Here is a 27,108-nt window from a genome sequence, read left to right as displayed (position 1 = left end):
TTCATGCTGTTCTTCTTCCGTTATTTCGCATAATCGAGGATTGATGAATACGTTGGTATTTAAGAATTTCGATCGACGTGGGCGATCAGCATCTTTTCAATACAAGATGCTAGACTGCCGTGGGGGCTCTGGATTGTCAATGCCACTTTGCCTTTTGCGCGAATATATCCGCTCGTAGATTTTGAGCGAAGCAAATTCCCAAAATCTGAAAAATAAAACAAACAGAAAAATCAAATAAAATAAAATCAATTGGAGCGAAGAGATAGAACGAAACGTTTCGTAATATCAATGTGAAAAAAAAATGCTGAAAAAAATGAAATATTAATAATTTTATTATCTCTTGTTTTTTTTTTTTTTTTTTTTTTCGATGAAATTATCAAGTTTTTCTTAAATTCTTTTAAAAAAAAATAAAAAAGCCATGCTCGCAAAAAGCTGTAAACCCATTAACATTATCGCTAAATTGCTTGCAAAATAAAAAAAAAATAAAGAAAACGTATGCATTATGTCTGACTTGTACGCGATTTAATCTACTTGCTCATTACAATTTCATGCTCGCAATACTTGCAATCAGTGAAAAGCATATAAAAGTGTGTACATTTATAATATATAAGTATACCTACTTCACGAACGATTTTCATAATTACATTTAACAATAATCAAAATTATATTAATAGTATAATTAAAGAATATTAACTAATAAGAATTTTCGAACACACGTGTGTAGTAGTATACTGTGATATATTTTATCGAGTAATGAAACCTCACCTTCTAGTTTTTTCGAGGATATAGATTTGATTTCACATAATCTGCATGCACATAGATATAGGATTACCAACTAAACAAATATTTTTCGACGATTCATCGAAACAAATGTAAAATGTAGGAAGATATATATAAAAAAAAAATAATATATAAATATATATATATATATAAAAATCTCGGAAAATAAATGGAAAGTAGTTGAAAGTTAAGTTCCCCATTAAAGCTGATTTTTCTTCAAATCCTTAACCCCGAAACCACCATAAAAAGAAAGTTCCTTTTTATTTTGTGATCATTAAAACTTAAAAAACTAATATATATATATATATTTTGTAAAGTTTGATATATTTATGTACAACGTGGAGTGTGGGGGTGGGGGTAGGGGTGGGGGTGTTTAATATATACACGAAATCCTCTTTCAACCTCGATAAACTCGTTCAGAATGCATATACCTGTGCAAAAGCCGTAACGACCGCGCCACTTGCAATTGGAAGAAGATTTCGTTCCATCCATTCTTCTCCTGCTTGAACGCATCCCTTCTCGTAAATCACTTTAGCGACCTCAAAGTTCTGAAAAAAAACAAATCAAACCGGCCACCGATTTGCTCACCGTCATTTTTCTCCACAACTCGTGAATTGTCTCCTATTATTTTTAGGTCTCCTTAAAATTTCAATTTTCATATTTGTCGACGATTTTTAATTGACTCGTGTCGTAATTTTTATTGATTTATTTATATTTCTTTTTTCTTTTTTTTTGGGGTGGGAGTGGGGGGGGTTTGCTAGAAAAAATAAACACAAAAAATTGTCGCGATAAAAATGACAAGGCAGGGGAAAGGAAGAGGGTGGTGGAATCGATGATAGAAAAATAGAAAATATTTTGTCCAATTAGCTCGAAAAAATTCGTATCTTTGTATGCTTATTTTTTTTATTATTATTATTATTAAATAGGAAGGAGAAGAAAGGAAAAAGAAAAACAAAATGTAATAATATTATGTTTATTCCTATCGTTTTTTTATTCTCTCGAACGATTTCAAATTTTATTCGTGTCTTTTAGAAAAAGAAAAAAAAAATTCTACAAAAATCCCATGGTGGTTTACGACGAAGGAAAGATATATAAAAGAAAAGTAAGAAATAAATAATGAAATAAATAAATAAATAAATAATAAAGAAAGAAAGAAAGAACGAACGAATGAACGAATGAACGAATGAATGAATGAATGAATGAATGAACGAAGGGTAGGAGAAAAACTCGTTTGGTCGTGAGAAAATTTATGGGAATACCTGGTAAAGAGGCACGTATAGGAACGTAATGTTACTACGAAGTCTAAGTAACAACGCCACTCTATTACTTCGTGCTTCAAATTTACCCCAAGAGTAAGAGTAACCACGCAAAGCTTTCAACCACCCACTACTACCAGTCTCTTCTATTATTCCTTCTCGTCTCTTTGCCTTTCTCTCTCTCTCTCTCTCTCTCTCTCTGTCTCTCTCTTACTCAGTTTCTCATTCTATTTTCGATATACATAAGAGTATGTATGTACGTACATAAGTTTATGTAAATAAGCTTATGTTTGTATAGAAGAAGATACTTGAAAATTTTGTAAGAATATTTTCTATAGAATGAAATTAGTTTATTTAATTTAAAAAGTTTTTAAAATAAAAAGAAAGAAGGAAAAGTAAAATAGAAATTATTATGATAAATAAATTTATATATTGTAGCAGTAGTAATAATATTTTACTCGAGTTCGTACTACTGTATACACTTTTTAATTTTGATTTTGATTTATTTAACTTATGTACGTGCATATGTTTATAAATAGGCTTATGGTTGGTAAAAAAAGGAGGATTTGAAAATTATAAGAATAGAAATTATTTGTTAAAAATAAATTTATATATTGTAGTAGTAGTTATAATACTTTACTCGAGTTCAAACTACTGTATACACTTTATGATTTTGATTTTGATTTATTTTTGATGTATTTAGAGTATGTACGTGCATATGTTTAAAATAGGCTTATGGTTGGTAACAAAAAGGAGGTTTTGAAAATTATCAAGATAGAAATTATTTGTTAAAAATAAATTTATATATTATAGTAGTAGTTATAATACTTTACTCGAGTTCAAACTACTGTATACACTTTATGATTTTGATTTTGATTTATTTAAATTATGTACGTGCATATGTTTATAAATAAGCTTATGGTTGGTAACAAAAAGGAGGATTTGAGAATTATAAGAATAGAAATTATTTGTTAAAAATAAATTTATATATGATAGTAATAATTATAATACTTTATTCGAGTTCAAACTACTGTATACACTTTATGATTTTGATTTTGATTTCTTTTTGATGTATTTAGAGTATGTACGTGCATATTTATAAATAGGCTTATGGTTGGTAACAAAAAGGAGATTTTGAAAATTATAAGAATAGAAATTATTTGTTAAAAATAAATTTATATATTGTAGTAGTATTATAATACTTTACTCGAGTTCAAACTACTGTATACACTTTATGATTTTGATTTTGATTTCTTTTTGATTTATTTAAATTATGTACGTGCATATGTTTATAAATAAGCTTATGGTTGGTAACAAAAAGGAGGATTTGAGAATTATAAGAATAGAAATTATTTGTTAAAAATAAATTTATATATGATAGTAATAATTATAATACTTTACTCGAGTTCAAACTACTGTATACACTTTATGATTTTGATTTTGATTTCTTTTTGATGTATTTAGAGTATGTACGTTCATATGTTTATAAATAGGCTTATGGTTGGTAACAAAAAGGAGGATTTGAAAATTATAAGAATAGAAATTATTTGTTAAAATAAATTTATATTATAGTAGTAATAATACTTTACTCGAGTTCACGCTACTGCATACACTTTTTAATTTTGATTTTGATTTATTTAAATTATGTACGTGCATATGTTTATAAATCGGCTTATGGTTGGTAACAAAAAGGAGGTTTTGAAAATTATAAGAATAGAAATTATTTGTTAAAAATAAATTTATATATTGTAGTAGTAGTTATAATACTTTACTCGAGTTCAAACTACTGTATACACTTTATGATTTTGATTTTGATTTCTTTTTGATGTACTTAAATTATGTACGTGCATATGTTTATAAATAAGCTTATGGTTGGTAACAAAAAAGGATTTGAGAATTATAAGAATAGAAATTATTTGTTAAAAATAAATTTATATATGATAGTAATAATTATAATACTTTACTCGAGTTCAAACTACTGTATACACTTTATGATTTTGATTTTGATCTCTTTTGATGTATTTAGAGTATGTACGTGCATATGTTTATAAATAGGCTTATGGTTGGTAAAAAAAAGGTTTTGAAAATTATAAGAATTATAAGAATAGAAATTATTTGTTAAAAATAAATTTATGTATTATAGTAATAATTATAATACTTTACTCGAGTTCACACTACTGCAGACACTTTTTAATTTTGATTTTGATTTTGATGTACTTAAATTATGTAGGTGCATATGTTTATAAATAGGCTTATGGTTGGTACAAAAAAAATGTTTTGAAAATTATAAGAATATTTTCTATACTAAAATTAGCTTAATATTTATCCTTAATTAATTGTAAGTTTGACTTGAAATGAAATATAAAGGGTAAAAGAAAATAAGAAAATTATTCGGTAATTATATATATATAGTAGTAGTAGTAGAAGTAGAGTAGTAGTAGTAACACTTTACTCGAGTCCACTGCATACGACACTTTTTTATTTTTATTTTTTCTCTTTCTCTTTACCTTCTCTTTCTCTTTCATTCTCAGAGACCCTCGTGAAACTCTTATCGTAATACCACGATATTACATAAGTAGCTCATTAACGAAGGTGTTAGTTGCTCTAATTATTTGAGAATTTTACTTCTTAGTGAACTCGATAAAAAAAATTAAACAAAAGAAGAAAAAGAAGAAGAAAAACAATAACACGGAATAATAGTAGTGGTATTGCATTAGATGGTAATTTATTTTATTCTAAGCGTATTTAGAAAAGCTTTGAATGTATTTTACGAATAAACAAACAAAATCTGTTATTGTTATAAATTATAACAATAAACATAATTTTATTAATTTTGAGACGATCGTTTCAAATCTTTTCATTTTTGTTTCTCGTGAAATCTTTCCCACCCTACCTTAAAAAAGAAAAATCCCTAGCAAAGATATTCTCCTAATTTTCATGTTGCGAGTTATACTAAACTCGGAGAAGCAAGGAAAAATTTCGTCGAGAAAACAGAGAAACGGAAAGAATTTAAGTGGATTTGGAGGAAAATTAAATAAGTCAAGAAGTCAAAGTTTAAGTTCTACGTTAAAAAAATACATGTAAATACACGCAAACACACAAAAAGAGAGAGAGAGAGAGAAAAAGTCGCCGGCTAACGATTTAATAAGATTATGCATTTCATTTTATGCCAATTAAATTCGTTCCTTAATTTTTCTGTTTAATTTGAAACATAGTTTTCTTTTCTTACCCCAAAAAAAATATTCTTCTTTAATTTCTTTTTCCTTTTTTATTTTCTTTTCAGTATTTCGATGTACTCAAGTTTTACATCAACGTTTTCAATTCTGTAAATTAATTTTCAGATTTTTAAATAATATTGTTTAGATAAAAATAATAGTTGGAATTAAAATATCGAATTTAATTTCTGTTTTGATAATAGATATACTTTTTTCTTTTCGTGCCTTTTGAAACCCTTTTTGACAGGATCGAAATCAAACACTGCGATCTTTTCGAAAGACTAAACGAGCATGTATATATATATATATATATATATGTATGTATGTATGTATGTATGCAACTACATTCTGACATTAATTTATTGTCTTGATTACGAGACAAGGAAAAGTCCCATTATGCGCGTCGCGTGTTAACTTCTCGTAAACTTTCGTGTGCTTTATAAGATAGTGATACCTTTCCCACACCCGTTTCCAACCTTCTATGTATATATATATATATATATATATATATATAATTTCTCGAGTATTCGATTAACTGAATTCAACGCGACGTTTGTCGCGAAAGAAAATACGAAATATTCAAATATATGAAGTGAATAATGATTTTTTTTTATATATGAATTCCCATAATTATGAAAGTGGGGTCTAAGTCATATATTTAAAGGATTACATTTGAACATTAAATGAATTCTATATAATATTGAAATAAACAACAACCAATCATTTTTAACAATGAATGAATTATATTAAATTAATTTAGTTTCAAATAATGTGATATGAAATAATTACTTATAATATTAATAAATAATTATTATTAAATAATTATAATAAATAATAAATAATTACTTATAATTAAACTTATTTTTTTTTATTTTGACTTAGACCACTTTCATAATTATGGGCACATATATGTAGGATTCGTGAAAAAATTGGGCCGTTGGACATACTGGACCCACCGGGACTCGAACCCGGATCTTCCGCTTTCCGGGCGACTGCTCTTTAACCAATTGAGCTATCCAGGGCCCATCGTCCAATCTTTTCACGAACGCCTACTTAAGTGTTTGGCTTGGAGGTGCTCGCATCCCACATATATGTATATATATATATTTTTTTTCTGAACATAATAATAATGATTATTTTACGATTTAAATGATGATAATCACGAATTTATAAAATGCCAAGAAAGAAAAAAAAAAGAATTAATTTTGTATTTCCTACTTATAATTTTAGATATTTTGAAAAATATTATATTGCATTCCTAAACATACACACATTTCGGTTGTTGTTGATAATATTAATTAATATCTTTAATATTAATTTGATTAATTAGATATCTTTTTAATCTCCCAACCCCCCATTCTGTTTGATCATTTTTATTAGTAATTTGTTAACATAATAAAAAAATTAAAAAAAAGTAGTACCATTATTTAATAATTATTTTCAATACGTTTTTTTTTTCTACTTTGAAATACCAAGTAACAGAAACACACATATATATATATATATATATACATGTATGAGTATTCTTATTGTTAGTATAAAATTCGAAACAATCAGTTACGGTACTTACCAGAGAAAAGAGAGACACGTTTTACGGAAGTTACGCCGTTGTTATTCCGTTTTAATGACACAGCAGCAGGGGGTTTTAACGATCGTATACAAGCTCATTACTTACTTGTTTCTCGTCAACGTTCAACGATATTCGTACTCTCTAACAGCCACCACGTACTTTTAACACGTATGTATAAGTTTATATATGTATTATGTGGGTGTACATATGTCTATGTATAAATATATATATATTTGTGTATGTGCATGTGTATGTGTATTTTGATTTATTTTGTTTGTTTTCATTACAACAAGCATATATTTAAAAATGATACAATAATTACGTGTAACAAATTTGCTTTACAAATATGCATACATATACATATACGTATTCATGTAACATGTATATATATACATATATTTATACACATAGAAAATAATTCATATACATGCGACATCGTTCGTGTTTACTAAACAAAGAAAAAAGAAAAGAATAAAAAATAATAATTATTATATATAAAAATAAAGAAAAGGTGTACAAAATATTTGAATTACAAAATAAAAAAAAAAAAAAAGATTCGTTCGAACTTTCTTCTGATATTTATACGAATATGTTTTTTCTTTTTTTTTGTTTTCTTTACCTTGTTACGTGTTAGTTTTGCATGAATAAAATCGACGCAACGGGAGTGAAGCGGGAGAAATGGGGGTGGGGAGGGAATGGGAAACTCGGGAAAAGAAAAGAAGTATATGGGGGATTGGAAAAAAAAAAAAAAAATAATAAAAAAGTAATATAGAAAAAGATGGGAAAGAACAACGAGAGTACGGAAAGAAAGCACGAAAGCTGATGCGGTTTTTACTATGGGAAAGTTGTTGTTCTAAGTTTTTTCTAAGTTTGCGACGGATTTGTTTCGTTTCGTTTCGTTTTTTTTTTCTTTTACTATTTTTTTTTTCTCTCCATCTTTCGAATTGATGAATAGGATTTCATCGATAAGCTCGATCGATGCAATAGGATGTTTTTTTTTATCTCGTTGAAAGAAAAATAAAATACATATCATACGTAAAAAAAATAAAATAAAATAAATTATTCGATTTAAATAAATTAAAGTAAAACGAAACGAAAGGAAAGGAAGGATATTAAATTGTGAATAACATTTTTATTAATAATTGATTATTTAATAGGTTTTTTATTTTTATGGACAAGAAATAAAAAGAAAAATAGAATACATATCATACATAAAAAAAAAATAAAAAAATAAAAAAAATGTTATTCGATTTAAATAAAATAAAATAAAACGAAACGAAAGGAAGGATATTAAATTGTGGATAACATTTTAATTAATAATTTTAATTAATAATTTTAATTAATAATTTTTATAACATTTTTATTAATAACCTATTAAATAATTAATAGGTTTTTTCTTTTTATGGACAAAAAGTCAGTCAGTCAGTCAGTTAGTCAAAATAAAAAAAAAAAATAATAAAAAGGCAAAGAAGTATACAAAAGTTTATCGTACCGGTTAAAATCGATTGAATAAATCACTTTTTTTTCTTTTTAATAAAACTTTTTTTCAATTTAATATTATCGAAGAAAGTTCGAACCGAAAAATTAGGTCAATCGAAGTAAATCAAAAAATTGTTGGTGCTGTTTATGTGCCGAAATGATGAAATAAATGTATGCGATGAAACGATTTTTATTTTGTTTATTTTTTTTTTTTTTCTTTTTGATTTTAGCTTTTGTATTTTGCATTTGTTTTTTTTGTTTTTGTTATTTACTTTTGATAGTAAACGAAATACCTGAAGGACCATAGTGCTGACCACCGTACCGGCGACTGGCACGAGATTCAGCTCTAGCCATTCCTCTCCTGCCCTTAGGCAACCTCTTTCGAATATACTCCTCTCTCCCGTCTGCATTTTTCAAGGGCAAACATAAAATTATCATTTTGTCTCGTTTCCAAATCAAATTTTTCATTCCTTCTTCTCCCTTTTCCATATTTATTTATAGATGTGTTTTACTTTTTTTCAAGGTTTGTTTATTCGGTCAATATTTTGGGTCACGATATGAACGTTAACATTTTTTTCAGTTCAGTAATAAATAATTACTTCTATTAAAATATTTCAATTCAAATAATGTATATTATTGTTATTATTGTTATAATTAAATTTTTTAGTTTTGTAACATGTTTATTCGTATATTTAATCCTTTCGATACTAACGACAGATTACACTAGTTTTGCATTAAAAATTTTCAGTTTATTAACGAGAATTATTTTTTAAAAATAATTCTCTTCGTATTTTCTTTTTTTTACTGTAAAATATATAAAGTATAAATTAATATAAATAAATAAATATAAAATATATGTAGTATAAATTGATATTACTTTACTTATTATTATTATTATTATTATTTTATTCTACAAAAAAGAAAAAAATATTGATAATTTAATAAAAATACTATTAACGAGGATTATTTTTTTTAAATAATTCTCTTCGTATTTTTTTTTTTCACTGTAAAATATATAAAGTATAAATTAATATAAATAAATAAATATAAAATATATATATAGTATAAATTGATACTACTTTACTTATTATTATTATTATTATTATTATTTTATTCTACAAAAAAAGAAAAAAAAGTATTGATAATTTAATAAAAATACTGAAAAAAATTTTTGACATCAAAATACTGACCCAATAAATTTCCTACGTTGATCATAATTCCTACGTTGACTAATTCTGTTTATCCTTATCGTTATTTTGTTTGTAATAATTAACAAACAAATAAACAAAAGATCAAGGATGAAACGTACACACACATAGACACACACACACACAGGACACGCGTGTATGCATGGCTACTAAAATTGTTACCAAGCTGAAGAAAGATTTAACGTAAACCCCCATAAAAGTAGTAGCCTGCACTGGGGTTGATAACGCGAACAAACATCAATATTTCTACGACCTTATATTATTTTTTATGGTTTTTTTTTTCTATTCTATTCTTTCTTTCTTTCTTTCTTTCTTTACAGGAAAAAAAGTACAGGAAATAAACGCGAGTTTGTTTTTTTCTTCTTTTTTCTTCTTCTTCCTCCGTTTTTTCTATTTTTTTTTTTTTCTATTTAATTTTTTTTATCGATTGGATCGTATATATTTCAATTAAATGGATATGGAAATATATTGGAATGATAATTAGGAAAGTGTTATCGGGAACGAGATAATTGAATTTATTTCGAATTTTTTCGATTTGATCGATTTCCAACGAGCTAAGGGAAATATAACTGGTTCGAATATTTTCTCTTTTACATTTTTAATCAAAATATCTCTAATGGAAAATGCGATTTAAATATTATTTGAAAGAATTCATTATGGTTAATTAATTATATTACGATAATGATTGTTACAATGAAAATTGTAAGATTGATAATAGCTTCTATTTTTTTTTCTTTTTTTGATATTGAATTTCTAACGTGATATCACTTTTGAAATAAATATCCATTTGCTTGTTAATTTTATTATTCTTTTTCAAAAGGGATAAATAATATTAAGTAAATTACATTCGTAATATTTGTTTGAATGATTATATACTAAATAGAAAATGAATATTGTTTCATTATATTGATTGGAAATGATGACAATGGTATAACAATCGTATATACTACTACATTGAAGAAATTCACATTTATTTTATTCATATTTATATTAAAAAAAGATTTATCAAAACGTTAATCCTGATTTCGTACGAGGGTTGGAAATATTGGAACGAAATGAAAACAATTTTCTGACCCTCGTGAATCGAAAATTCATTGAAAAACATGTTTGATAATTACTACACTGTGAATTTATGATAATAAAAAAAAGAAAAATGTTTATTTACTTTAGGGTCATGAAAATATTTGCCACGCGGGTAGATAAAATTGAAAAAAAAATTCGAAAAATTCTGATCTGAATAATTGTAATAAAAGAAATATAAAAAAAAATAAAGAAATAAATAAAATCGTGAAATCAATTTTATTCATTTGCCGATTGATCATTGTTAAATTCATTGCCATAATTCCCTGTCACATATATATTTTACGAATTGTATTATTGAATTAAATATAAAAAATTAAAAGAATTTTACTTACGTAGCTAGGTTTCCTAACGTCGTAGCCGCACTGCTTGTTTTTAATAATTTCCTACGAAATGATAACAATGATAAAAATATTATATATACATATATTTTGAATTTTTAAAGTAATAGAAAGAAAAAACAAAAATTAAAAATAAATAATATATTTTAACATTGGGGTGTCATATAAATATCGATGATTTACAAACCGAAAACTCGAAGAAAAATAAAATAAAAGTTGCGAATAAATAAAAAGGTTACATAAAAAATATTTCGTTTACCAGTTTGGAAAAAAATATTGACGATATGAATACTTTAATAAAATATTATTGAATAAAATAAATAAATAACTGTGCGTGTGTGTGTGTTTAGCATTCAAAATGGAAAGAAGAAAATTAAACGTACGAAGAAGATCGAAAAAAATATATTATAAAAAGAAATAAGAGAAAGAGAATGAGAGAGAAAAAAAAGGAACGGGGGAAGGGTAGGGGGAAAGTATAATAAAGAGTAAAAAAAAGAAATAAAAACTTTACGTACGTTTGGTTTCCTTTTGCAGCAACTGAAAGGCACACCGCAAGCTTCCCTTGAGCCGATGTCACTCGACGAACAGTTGAAATAATTATTACGATCCCAATCCTTGGACCCTCGATACCACACATTGTAACTAAAAGAAAAAAACTGGTGTGTGTACTTATGTACGCACGTAAGAAGTTATACTTCTTTGCCGTATCAAACGAACATAACCTCAATAACCTCAAAAATAACTTCAAAAAAAAACTTCAAAGAAAAAAAAAACTGGTGTGTGTACTTATGTACGCACGTAAGAAGTTATACTTCTTTGCCGTATCAAACGAACATAACCTCAATAACCTCAAAATAACTTCAAAAAAAAACTTCAAAAAAAATAAACTTAAAGAAAAAATAATTATTATTATATAATATATAAGAAAGAATAAAAAAAGAAAAGAAAATATCAAAATATAGATATCAGTCCACACTAATATAAGAGAGATATATCGAATTACTTCACGCGTCAACGGCCATGGCGCGGTTACAGCATTAGTTCTCGCTTCGATCATCTAAGTAAAGTGGCGCTGAGTACGATTAGTAATTGGATGGGTGACCCGCTTGAGAAAAAAGGGGGAAGAAGAAAAGAAGACAACTTCATGCCGTATACTTGAAATCGCTTTGCCGCGCTTTGTAAATACCGACAAACTTCATGGTGTCGTTTTTCCAGACGCTCGGAACAAAATCATTCCCCATTACATTTTCCCCAACGCGCCAAAAGAAGGTATAACTTCAAAAATAGAAAAGTGGAGAAAGGTTGGAGAGATAATTAATGAGAGCATTTCTACGAATAAAAGAAAATTATTGAATATCGATATTCGATCATACGCGAAAGCAAAAGAATAAAAAAGAAACAAAAATAATTCGTAGCAATGAGAGAGGAAAAAAGGGGGAGAAGGAAACGGATAAAAAGTAACAGAAAAAAAAAAGGAAAGAAAAGGGAAGAAAAAAAAGGGTTCGGTTCACGTATGAAAAAGGTTAAGTTCGATGAACTTTCATAAATAATTTGTAGCTTTTGTGTGAAATCGGAGATATGGTGCTGCGATATTAAATGTACAAGAAAAAATCAAAAATAAATTATAAGGATTGAATGAATGAATTCTTTAGGGGTGGTGGTGGTGGAGGTGGAGGATAGGGTGGGTGGGTGGAGGTAATAAAAGAAGCAATGAAGCATAGAAAAATAAATATAAAAGGGAATACAATAAATACAAATAAATTAATATAGAACCGAATAAATAAATGAAAGTAGGACAATTTTATATATATATATGTATATGTATGTATGTATGTATATTTAATCGATACTAATATAAAGACGAATTATTTCTAAAATTTTGTAATTATAATAATAATAAATAATTATTTAAAAATGATTCAGAAAAACATTTTAAACGCGATTATTCCACAATTGCAATGAATAATAGGCATAACAAATAAAATAAGAAATAATATATATACTATATATAAAAAAAAGTAATTCTATTTATTTGATTGGTAAATTGTAAAATTAATGCCCGCGTTGTATAAAAAGTATTTTGAATTATTTAAAAATAAAAGAGAAAAAAAAAGAAAAAATCAAGGTTGTCGTCAGAATTAAAAAATACGTGTATCAATATTGAATAATGATATTAAAAATAATTAATTATTTTCATTATTTGTTTTTTGATAATTATCGACTATACGTTAAAAAATATTGAAATTAACGAATAATAAGTTTAAAAGAAACAAAATTATTTGTTTGTAAATCTTTCGAAAATATTACGAATTGGATAATAAATTAGTTTAGCTTTGGTGGCTGGCGAGTAAACGTTTGAGAAAATTGATTTAACCATCTTTTTGTTTTCTTTTAATTGTTTCGCTTTTTCTTTCCTTTTCCTACCGTCTCGTCTGTCTTTCTTCTTTTTAATAGTTTCAAAGTTTTCTGTTTGTACGCATTACTATGCAAACGTAACTGATTTAATCGTAAAAGCAGAAGCTTTGAGCCCAGCATACGCCACTTGCAATATGGGCCCTTCCTACCATTACAGTTCTTACGCGAATTTGCATTCCTTTGCGATTAATATGCGTTCGTCTATCTCTCTTTCTCTCTCTCTCTCTCACTTTCTCGTCATTTCATTTCTCTTTCATCCCTTGAGAAAGAAAGAAAGAAGAAAAAGAAGAGACTCGTCTCGACTTTAACTACAGATTCACAAGCCTTTCAGAATATTATTTCATATAATATATTTCGTTTAGAAATTTCTTTATTTTATTTTATCTTATATATCCATATTGAGATCACAATTTATTTTAATTTATTTTATCGAATAACAATTTGATTGAATGTAAAAAGGGATGGTATATCGATATCAATATTTCTGAAATAATTTATTCTAGAAAAAAATTCAAATTATTTCATTTAATTAAATATTATTTTATTTCATTAATTATTTATATTTCATTTCATTTAATTAAAATTATTTCATTTCTATATATATGTTTGTTATATTTTCAATAACTATTAATTAATATCAATTTTTAATAGATATAGATTATTTTTGATTTATTTAATATTTTTATATATAGATATATATTATATTATTTTATTATTTATTGATATATTATATTTATTATATATAATTTTTATTAGATATTTATTTTTATTTATTTAATTTTGTATAGAATATAACTGAAGCACCATGTGCGACCTACAATCGATAGGATTACCTAAATTGCGATGGATACGTGTTATATCCCTAGGAATCGCTTTCTATTGAACTCTCGTAAACCACCATTGGATGTTGTGTCCTGTATCGATCGTCTAACACCATATATATATATATACATATACATATACACTATACCATTTACGAATCGTTTCATCGTGTATCACACATTTTCGAGGTTTCAATACTCAAATTCGAAAGAATTAATATAATAATCGTTGATTCGTTTAAAAATATCTTTCAGATGACATAGAATAAGATAAAAAACAATTTTAACGAAAATAAATTAAAAACGACAAAAATATAATTATAATATTTTGTTGAAAAAATAATTTTGTTTGAAAAAATTACACGTCTGTTCTTTCGGTTTCATACTTCTACACTTATATTATATAAACAAAATATATAAATGTTATTAAATAACATACCCAGTCCTCTTGAATCCAGTCGATTAAATTCTGCTGATCAGGATCTTCGCGATAGTGAATGATGAAAGCTTGGAAGCCCCCGGTTGCTTGTGATTTAATCTGTTTTTTTTTTAAAAACAATAAAAATAGTATTCTTTTTTTATTCATTTAAATAAACAAACGAATGATCGAGGTATAAAATAATTAAAATAACGATTTGAAATTTTCATATTATTATACATTATATTATATATATATATATAAATAATATATTTATTATATAATATATACCATATTATATAATATTACTATATTATTACATATTTTACCAAATTATTACCATATTATTATATATTAAATTTTATATATGAGCCGTTTATTTTGAAAGTGGCCTAACTCCATTTTTCATTTTTTTCCGGTTACCCACGGTAACATGTACAGCTTCAAATTATCTATCAATAAAGCATTTAAGATTTTTTATATTCCGAGTAAATACGGTAATTCTGGACACATAAGTTTTCAGAGTTGGAATCACATTTATTTTGAAAAACATTAGGATAATTTACCGTTTGTCCCCCGAGAGTATTACAATATTATCAAAAAGTGTCGGAAAGGTAATAACTTTATTGTACATGAAATGAGACAAGAAGATTTTGTATCAACAAAATTATTAGAAGACGCAATTTTTAAAAGGGTCAAGAATTCTAACGGAGAACCAATAAACTGGTTAAAAATATGTTGGATGCGTTTTGTCAAAAATGAATAAGATTTTCTATAAGACGTCAATGAATGAGAACGAAAATTTGAAAGTCCTGAATTTAATACCACGTCGGGGTAGACCAAGAAAGTTCGAAAATATTGTATTGACACCACTGTATAAAAATATAAGACAAATTACAACCGCAAAATTCAAGGACATAATTGACTTATTACGATATATACCACCGGGAACATCATGATTTCTTTAAATCCCTTTCACATACACAAAATGTAGATGAGTAGAAAATTGTTTTGTAATTTATGTTTGTACAAAATATTTTGAATCGCATAATTTATGTTTTTAAAGTGTTACAAAGATATGTAAAATAAAATAAGTATTGTTTTTTCGCAATTTGAAGCATCTTAAATTATGTTGAATGGACTTCGGTTCCTTCAAATTTTATAACGAATCTGGTTGTTAATTTTGAAAGTGGCCTAACTCCATTCTTGGTAAGAAAACGCATATTATTCACTTAATAATTGCCATTATTTTAATATGAACTGTAAATTGAACACCTTTGGATACACTTAAGCAACATAACTCATTGTTATTCTTTACGTATATTTTTAATTGCATTGAAACGCAAACCTTTAAATATCTCAATTTAAGGTTATATATAGTTAGGCCACTTTCAAAATAAACCGCTCATATATATAAATCAAACAAGTAATAGTGTTTTTGTGTTTGTATGTTTTTCTTCAAACATATATATTTCTTCATTATATTATATTATATAATATATTATACACATATATATTTATTAGTTTCTTTACAGTTAATGGGGATCGTGGTTACCGTTGTTAAGAGTAGAAAATTCAACAATAGGGTTGAGCAAAAGAAGGGGTGAAAGTAGCGGACAGAGAAAATATACGATTCCACTTGACTCCTACCGACAGGTGGGGGGGATGAGGGAGGAGGGAGGAGGGAGGAGGGTGAAGAAAGAAGGGAGAAGGGAGGAGGAAAAGGGTGGTTACGTGCAGAATGTATTTGGCTTGTTTGTTTTCGAGACTTTGTCGACGTTTTCATCGTTGGAAAAGACCATTTAAGTTCATCGACCTCTCTTCTCCTGCTACTTGTTGTTAAAAACGTTAAACAATTAAAAATTATATTTATCGTGTTGATTTTTGTTTTTCTATTTTTTTTTTTTCAACAGGAAGAAAACCAAATCTTTCCTTTTTCTTCCTTTCGTGCAAAAAATCTCGAATTTTTAACGATTATTTTTTTTTTTTAATTTTTGTTTTTATTTTTAATTTTTATTTGAAAGAAAAAGAATGAAATTGATAAGTAATGTAAAATGATCTTACCCAGTCTTTAAAGATGAAGCCTAAAACACCGGCAGTTATCTCCATTAGCAACAATATCGCCAAGAATATGGCATACTGCAAAAAAAAAAAAAATACAATATTAACATGATTTAATTAATGATCAGTTTAATATTTCAAGTCAAATATAATTATACTGTCGTATCATTGGAATAAAATAAAAATGATTTAAAAATTAGAAAGAGTGAGAAAAAGAGAGAGTGGGGGAGAGAGATTAACAATAAATATAATATAATATTTAATAAATAAATGTATATAATATTATAGTATCATATGATACGTGATTTTAAAAGCATTCGATGATAACATTTTTGTTTTCATTTCTTTTTATCTTAACGTTATAAAACGTATTAAAAATAAGATTGAAAATGAGATTAATATGAAATATTTTTTGATTTGATTTATAAAATGTTTTATAACGAATTAATGGCGACATTAATTTCGAAATATTTGCATAAATAATACTTTACATATTTATGCAAAAATATAATATACTATAAATAATAAATAAATAAATATATATAATTGCATAATACTTTATTTATGCAAATAATACACAGAATGAGTGGAATAAATTATAATACGATTGAAAAAAAAGAGAGAAAAAAAAGTGTCATAAAATATTAATTATAATTAAAAAATAAGCATGGGGGTGAGTACTCACTGCTGCTAGGAGGCACGTATTTTCCCTGAGTGCGCCGACACACCCCGTAAATCCGATGATAAATGTCACTGTACCTGTGTATAATAAGAAAGAAAGATATTATCGTTAACTGTAATAACAATAATGTTAAATAGATTTGGCGTTAGAATTATTTTTTTGATGTTACACGTAAATAATAAAATTTCATTTATCGTTCTACGCTAATATCATCTCTCGAATTTGATTCTAACGAATGAATACTTTTATTTTAATATCATACGTGTATTATTTTCATGCGTTATACGTAAATAATAAAAATAAATATACATCGTATACCGATAATTACAAATTTTTATCTGATGTAATCAAAATTTAAAAAAAAGGAAACCACTAAGAAAACATAAAAAAAGAAGCAAATTTCAATATCGTTCAAATATTACGAATGAATATTTTTATTTTAATATCGTACGTATTACTTTCATGCGTTATACGTAAATAATAAAAATGAATATAAATCGTATACCGATAATTACAAATTTTTATCTGATGTAATCAAAATTTAAAAAAAAGGAAAACCACGAAGAAAACAAAAAAAAAACAAATTTCGATATCGTTCAAATATTATTTCTTATTTTATCAATATTATCTTGTAATAATTGCATATATCGAATCTTCGAATTTGATTTAACGATTAAATATAAAAGTATAAAAGTATAAAAATGATGAAAAATATAGAAATGAATTCGTTAACAATTAAAGTTTAGTTTTATTCGATCAATAATATTATTTCATATTATGTTCAAACAAATGATACGTATTACGCGAATATAATATATATTTTATTTGCAAATATTCCTGAAGAATTGAAATTCGCAAAATGTCGATTAAAATATACGGAAATGTTAAAAAACGAGAGAGAGAGAGGAAAAAAAAATAATTGAAACGTTTGAAATTTTTATGGAGAACAAGAAAATGTCGGTATTCCTTTTCGGAAGATTCTCGTGAGTTAAGAACCCACCCCCTATTCTCACCCCCCACCCCATTCCTATCCCTAACCCTCCGATGCTTCTCTTTAGTTTCATTTTTTTTCTCTCTCTTTCTTTCTCTCTTTCTTTTTTCTTTTTCTTTTTTCTTTCCCCTTATTTCTTTCTCATTCTTTTCTTATCGCTAGGAAAAGCCTCTACGAGAGATAAATTCCAGGACTGGATGGGATATTCCCGCGTATGGAATTCCTTTGCGTGTACCGAAATAGTCGATTTTAAAATGAATAGACAAGATAGAAAATGAGAGAAAGAAAGGAAGAATAAAACAAAAGGAAGAATAAAGTTTTATCGCTTGAAAGCGGATCAATATATTACAAAACCTGAAATTCACGAATGCGAAGAGAATGAAGAGATCTTTCCTACTTGTGGTTTTGTGATTTTAACTATTCAAATTAATATTTATTTGTTCGATTTTTTGTTTCAAAAAATTCAATTCTTTTGTTACTATTATATAATATATGGATCGTTTAATTTGAAAGTGGCGTGTAAATCTATTTGTAAATCTATTTGTAAATCTAATAAATATATATTATTTTAATAAAATTCACTTAAAAAAGAAATTTGTAATAATTCAAATAACATTTTGATAAATTAATACAAACATTGTCAGATTTTTTTCTACTTGTGGTGTTGTGATTTCAACTATTCAAATTAATATTTATTTGTTCAGATTTTTTAATCCAAAAATTCAATTTTTTTATCTTACTATTATATAAAATATGGATCATTTATTTTGGAAGTGGTGTGTAAGTAAATCCATTAAATATACATTATTTTAATAAATTCACTTAAAAAGAAATTTATAAGAATTCAAATAACATATTCATAATTAATACAAACATTGTCAGATTTTTTTCTACTTGTGGTGTTGTGATTTCAACTATTCAAATTAATATTTATTTGTTCGGATTTTTTAATCCAAAAATTCAATTTTTTTATCTTACTATTATATAATATATGGATCGTTTAATTTGAAAGTGGTGTGTAAATCTATTTGTAAATCAAATAAATATATATTATTTTAATAAAATTCACTTAAAAAAGAAAATTTATAATAATTCAAATAAATATTTATTTGTTCGGATTTTTTATTCAAAAAATTCAATTCTTTTATCTTACTATTATATAAAATATGGATCATTTATTTTGGAAGTGGTGTGTAAGTAAATCCATTAAATATACATTATTTAATAAAATTCACTTAAAAAAGAAATTTATAATAATTCAAATAACATTTTGATGAATTAATACAAACATTGTCAGATTCTTTCCTACTTGTGGTTTTGTGATTTCAACTATTGAAATTAAAATTTATTTGTTCGGATTTTTTATTCAAAAAATTCAATTCTTTTATCTTACTATTATATAAAATATGAATCATTTATTTTGGAAGTGGTGTGTAAGTAAATCCATTAAATATACATTATTTTAATAAAATTCACTTAAAAAAGAAATTTATAATAATTCAAATAACATTTTGATGAATTAATACAAACATTGTCAGATTCTTTTCTACTTGTGGTTTTGTGGTATTAACTATTCAAATAAATATTTATTTGTTCGGATTTTTTAATCCAAAAATTCAATTTTTTTCTTACTATTATATAATATATGGATCGTTTAATTTGAAAGTGGTGTGTAAATCTATTTGTAAATTCAATAAATGTATATTATTTTAATAAAATTCACTTAAAAAAGAAAATTTATAATAATTCAAATAACATATTGATAAATTAATACAAACATTGTCAGATTCTTTTCTACTTGTGGTTTTGTGATTTTAACTAATCAAATTAATATTTATTTGTTCGGATTTTTTATTCAAAAAATTCAATTCTTTTGTTACTATTATATAATATATGGATCATTTATTTTGGAAGTGGTGTGTAAGTAAATTCAATAAATATATATTATTTTAATAAAATTCACTTAAAAAAGAAAATTTATATTAATTCAAATAACATATTTATAAATTAATACAAACATTGTCAGATTTGACATAATTAAAACCTATCATTTTTTAATTGACACAAATATGCAAACCTTTACTTTTCTCGAAACGACAGAAAATGGAATAAACGATTCACATACTTGTATATATATAAAAAAAATATTGAATAAAATATCGAGGATTTATATTATATCGAAAAGAAGATAAAATAATCTGTTTGAATGAAATGAAAATAATTTCGAATGAATAGAATAAAAAGAGAGGAACATCGAAACCTAACATCATTAAATACGATCAATTTGTGGATAAAAATGATAGAATTCGTTAAAATGGATCCTGCGTAAATAGAATTACCGGGAAATTCAACGAATGGGGAAAAAAAAGAGAAAAAAAATCGAGAGAGAGAGAGAGAGAGAAAGAAGAGGTATGAGGGTTGCATACAATGGTTGGCTGGGATGAATCGTAAAAAAAAGGGGTAAACGATATTCAAAGGATCGTAAGAGATCGGGTATGAAAAAATAATGCCGATAAAATGCTTGCGAATATGAACAACTGCTTTTTATTACTACCCCTTAGTAATAAAAAATATATATAGGTACTTATATATAGATACGAGACTGAGGGGTAAAGTTATTCGAAATAAATAAATAAAAAAAAAAAGAAGGAAAATAAATAGGGGAGAGAATAAAAAATAAAAAATTAAAATTAATTTAAAGAAAATCATATTTTGCAAAAGTTTACGATTTCCCCCTCCCCCAAAAATATCATAATAATATATTAAAATATTCAATAATTAATAATAATATTAATATATATTAAATAATTAATTAATAATAATATTAATATATATTAAATAAAAATTTGGTAGGACTTCATAGCTCAAGTGGTAGAGCGTTCGATTGGAAAGCGAGAGGTTCCGGGTTCAAATCCCGGCGTAGGAAAACGATGGGTCTCAAATTTTTATCGACATCTAGAATGATGTGATGAGGGTTACACGTGAAAAAGTTGGACAATGTTACAAAAAATGTGTAATAATATTAAATAATAAATTAATAATAATAATAATATTAATATATATCAAATAATAAATTAATAATAATATTAATATATATTAAATAATATATCTATATATATACTGAATACTTTTTATATTCTATGTATTATATCTACATATTTATATTTCAATGAAAAATAGAAGAACAGAAAACCTAAGCAAGTTACTTTTATATATATATATATATATATGTATCAACGACAAATGGTAGAACGTTATTTATAAATATATATATTTGTATGTAAGTATATATGTATATATACATAGATAAGTTGTGATCCGTACGTGTGTACTCCGAGTACAATATATATACGTCTTTTCCAAGTGAAACGAGGATATTATTGGTGCGACAAGCACTAGGAACATAAACTCATGCCATGCATAACGTGCGAACAACGTTCCTCCATCAACGCTTATTCTGCTTTTCCACTGTCACCACAAATACCTTTACTTTGCCGTTTGTAATACTAACGTTCGGTAAGTTTATTTTTTTTCTTTTCTTATATTCTCTTTCCCTTTTACTAACATTCTCCGTTTCTTTTTTTTAACTTCTTTGTCCTTTTTCATTTTTTTTAATAACGGATTTGAACAATCGTTAAACAATGTAACCGACAAATTGTAAATTTATTGAACATTTCGCGATAACGTTTGCCTTTTATAAACTGGATACAAAAAAAATAAAATAAAATAACTCAAATATAGTTCTCACAGGGGTTGAATTCAACGACAGAGAAACGTGCACGCGAGCTATTTGGATTATTTAAAGAGAGAGAGAGAGAGACAGAGAGAATATGTTTCGATATTGTCGTTCGAATTTACGTTATAAATAATAACAATATAAAACAAAACGAAAGTGGTAAACGTTAACGTTCGTTCGGAAACACGTGTAGGGGGGTTTGGGTTGGTTATTTACTCCGTTTGATCACTGCGATTCAACGAACACGTTACTATAAGTGCAAATCAAACATTAATTGTGAAATAAATAACGATATTACATATAAACGTGAAAAGGAGAGAATTAGACAAATGTTTATCGAGAAGAAAAATCGTTTAATCGTTTAATTAAATGAACAAAATAAAAATGATAGATAGATTATCGAATAAATTATAATGAAAAATATATATATGATCAAATAAAATTACTTTGAGTAGAGTAATTAATATCGAGATCAACAATGTTTAATTAAATGAACAAAATAAAAATGATAGATAGATTATCGAATAAATTATAATGAAAAATATATATATGATCAAATAATTACTTTGAGTAGAGTAATTAAAATCGAGATCAACAAAATGATGCAATTTAATTAACGTACATCAAATGCAATAAACATTCTTCGTAAATTCGTATTCAATATTACATTTATTATATTATACTAAATACAAATATATCAAATTAATTTACAATTCACGTTAATGTATCACTTTAGCACAAATGAATAATTCTATTAAAGAGAATAGATTATATTTTCTTCATTTAACATTAGATTTACGGATATTTTGTTCATTATTTTTCTAATGACTTACAAATATTGAAACATTGTTTGAATGGAGGATTGAGTAAAAGGGGAGGAATTAATATTTATATTAATATTATTTAATTAATTAAGTAACTAAAATATTAAATATTTTAAATATATATATTTAATTAAGTTTAACTATATATGTTTATATATGTTTATATATGTTTAATTATATTTAATTAATTATTTTATTTATATATTTAATTTAAGTAACTAAAAACCAACACATATGTTATTAAAAAATAATAATTAATTTATATATATATGGTAAACAAATTTTTGTAATAAATCAAATTGGCACAGTCGGTAAATCCAGTGTTAATAAACAAACAAACAAACAAATAAAAATATCCAAGAGAATTAATTCAAGTTAAAAAAAAAGAAAGAAGTGTAGAACAAATAAATCATGCCGACTAGATAGGAATTGTATTTTCTTGTTATTTCAATGCCTTTAATTTTCTATCGGGTGGTAGTTGATTGTCCACCAAGTTCAGATCACGTGCAAACTCGATTTAGTTTTGTCCTACCTTTCGAGTAAGAAAAAATAAAGTGCGAAGAGAAGAGAAGTGAGTGAAAGGTCAGTTGAAAGGAGAAAGAAGAACGCAAAAGGGCCATTGTACGTGACTCACAAAGAGAGAAAGAGAGAGATAGATAGATAGACAGATAGACATAGAGGTGGTTCAAGCTCGAGATGTTTGGATTGGTCACAGAGGATTCCTGAATTCCCACCATTACATTCGGCCAAACCGCGAGTGACCACGTTCAGGAGTGGCTTTCCGTGGTCCCAAACCATTCAGGAATCCTCTAGTACATCACCGAGTAAACCAACTTACAACACATGCTTTGTGGAATTTCTCCAACGTGATATATTCTGCCAACGAACAATCTAATCGGAATGTTAATTCTGTTAAAATCTAATTGCAATGAAATTTACGTTTTGTTGGAATACGAGAAAGAATTGGAAGGGACAGGGAATGATATAAGAAAAATAAAAGCAAAGTTTGCTAAGAGAAAGGGATGATTGATAATAATAATAATAATAATAATAATAATAATAATTGTTTAAATTTTTGTGATTACTTCGCAGGGTGAATGTTTTTTATCCACAATTATTTACAATGAAATTTACGTTTAGTTGGAGTACGAGAAGAATTGGAAGGGACAGGGAATGATATAAGAAAAATAAAAGCAAAGTTTGCTAAGAGAAAGGGATGAATGATAATAATAATAATAATAATAATAATAATTGTTTAAACTTTTGTGATTATTTCGCATGGTGAATGTTTTTTATCCACAATTATTTACAATGAAATTTACGTTTAGTTGGAGTACGAGAAAGAATTGTAAGGGATAGGGAATGATATAAGAAAAATAAAAGCAAAGTTTGCTAAGAGAAAGGGATGATTGATAATAATAATAATAATAATAATAATAATAATTGTTTAAATTTTTGTGATTACTTCGCATGGTGAATGTTTTTTATCCAATTTCACGAGTTTGTTTTTTTTTATTCGTAAATCACGTGTCGTAAATAATAATAATAATAATAATAATTGTTTAAACTTTTGTGATTACTTCGCATGGTGAATGTTTTTTATATAATTTCACGAGTTTGTTTTTTTTTATTCGTAAATTACGTGTCGTAAATATCGAATTTAAATAATTGTTTATTATGAATACTTGTTTGTTTGTTTTGATCGATCGGTATTTTATAATGCGAGATATTATGTGATTTAATATTAATAAATTATTCTTCAGTGTGTTCGTAATATAAGAAGAAAAGTGGGGGTGTTGCATCTAATTTACATATATTTGATTATTAATATTAATGAAAGGTGTATGGATGTGTTTAATTTTATGAGGAAATTTTTCAACGTGTATTATTATAACGTGAGATCATTTAAAACGGACCAATTGTCGAATAACTCGATTGTTATTGTTGGCGATAGAAAAATAATGTGTTAGGTAACGTGAGATTTCGTGATAGGGTGGAATATTATTCCTGTTATTCGCGTTTAACATATATTTACATATTAAATACTATTATTACAATTATTATTTATTAGTAAATGGTACTATGTAAATATGTTACACGTGCTGCATTATAAAACATGCAAAGTAAATGCATTTTTATTTTTTTATTTATTTTCCATAATTCTATTTAAAAACAAGAAAACAAAATATAAAAATGATTAAAATGTAATTATACGAATTTTGAGATCATCATACGTGTCTTGTAAAATCTTATTAAATAATTCATAGAAAAATGAGAGTATAATTCTATTTAAAAAAAAAAACGAATATAAAAATGATTAAAATGTAATTATACAAATTTTGAGATCAAGAGTTAGTTTAATTTGACAAATTTTAATCTTATTCGTCATTGAAATGTTTTATTTCAGTATAATATCGTGTTTTACGTGAATCACGAAAAAGAAAATATTAATATTGTTCGTTCCTTGTAAATATATATATACATAAAATTGTTAATGTACCGTTGATTAATATAATAACTAACACGTTTAACGTGTAAAATTTTGTAGATAGGTTCAGGTACGTAGAATGCGCCTAATGTGGGATTAAGTTCGTCCTGAATTTAAGCGGATTCCGGAAGCCGTCTCTAATTAGCCAGTCTCTCTTTCGTGAATATTAGTAATCCGTGAATTATCTCATGTAAAATTTGTCCGAGAGAGCATAAATAATAATCTGTAAAACCCTCCTATCGTTTATTCATTAAAACGTGTTGATATTATATATCATTTGTCAAATAATATTTATGATTAAAATATATTTTCAACAATAACAATAAAAAAATGTTATAACATACTTTTTGTATTAATAATTAATTATTATTTTTATTTTTCTATAAATATCTTTTTCAAATAATTTTTCATTCAAAATGATATCACTTATAACAAGAATATATTTAATCGTAAATAATATAATAAAAAAAAATAATAATCGATACAGGTGATTTGTCTAATCGATCATTTATAATAATAAATGTTGATATATATCGTGTTAATAATGATTTTAAATTATAAATTAAATAATTGTAATAATATATGTATGAAATATATCTATGATTGTTGTATTATGTACATGTATTCATGGTAATCGATGTAATCGGTATAATGATTGATTTCTCGTATCAACAAATGTTACGTTAATGCGTGTCTATGTACTAGGAGTAAATCCATCTAAAACAGATTGCAAAGCAATTCTCTCGTTTGAATTGTGGCAACGTTAAAGCACACAGGGCTCAGAAGTAAGTTTCTTCGTTAATTCACGAATAATTGCAAACTGTAGTTTCTATTACAGTAATTAAGAATGCATTTTAAATAGACCTTGAAAAAAATTACATCAACTAATTATTTTTCTTTTTTTTGTTGTAGTATAAATTTCGATATTATATCGATTTTAATAACCAAATTTATTTAATAAAAAAAAAAAAAATAAAAAGAACCACACAGACACACATTAAATTCTTTACGTTCCTCTCTTTGTTTCGAATTAGTTGAACATTTTTTTCGTTTCGAGACAAATTGTTTGCGAAAGAAAAAAAAAGAAATAATTTCCCCGCAGTAATTCGCATAAAAAAAAAACTTTCTACGGATTAACTGAAAATTAGATACCGCATTCCCCCCCCCTTTTATTTCTTCTTTCTTTCTTTCTTTTTTCTTTTTTGTTCTTTTTTTTTATTTTTTCTTTTTTCTTTTTTTCATTTTATTTTTATTACCAACCGAAGTAGTAGTAGAGGTAGAAGTAGAGCATTAAAATTTTCAAAGCGAATTCCGAGGGTGATTCGGAATAGCCACTCGAAGCGCAAAGGATTAAAAACTGAAAGTTGAAGTGCGTTAGATACTACTCGCGTTTGGATTATTTTAAATGGGGAGGGGAAATAAAGAAACAAAACAAAACAAAAAGAGAAATTGTAGTAGTATTTTAAATCCTCTCGTGACATCTACTTTCCTATAGAATTCAAAGTGAGAGAGAGATAGAGAAAGAGAGTGAGAGAGAGAGAGAACACACACACACATAGAATAAAGAGATAAAAAAAGTAATAGTATTAAACATGTATATGAAAAATACTTGCCGACTAGAATGAGTATAAATGCTGGGTCGAGTGCAACGTTCGTTAGGCGGGACAAATTGTTAAATGTATCCTTTTCTGTCCATGCCCATACACCAACTGCCATGATGCCCAAACCGAGCCACTGAAACAT

At 25.9% G+C, this 27,108-nt stretch overlaps 1 protein-coding gene across 1 annotated transcript; it reads right to left on the bottom strand.

Annotated features, from left to right (window-relative positions):
• LOC122518075 (tetraspanin-5-like) lies at nt 1–27,108 on the bottom strand. The gene is given in 10 exon segments (XM_043636760.1): nt 1–205; nt 1,212–1,328; nt 8,594–8,704; nt 10,924–10,974; nt 11,445–11,559; nt 11,561–11,571; nt 14,605–14,703; nt 16,648–16,722; nt 17,330–17,403; nt 26,979–27,108. Coding segments are annotated over 10 exon segments (852 nt in total). The 3' UTR covers nt 1–136.

This window comes from Polistes fuscatus, unplaced genomic scaffold (genome assembly GCF_010416935.1).
Source record: "Polistes fuscatus isolate 324 unplaced genomic scaffold, CU_Pfus_HIC Scaffold23, whole genome shotgun sequence".
In the NCBI taxonomy this organism is placed as follows: Eukaryota; Metazoa; Arthropoda; class Insecta; order Hymenoptera; family Vespidae; genus Polistes; species Polistes fuscatus.
This window is presented reverse-complemented; position numbering and strand designations above follow the sequence as displayed.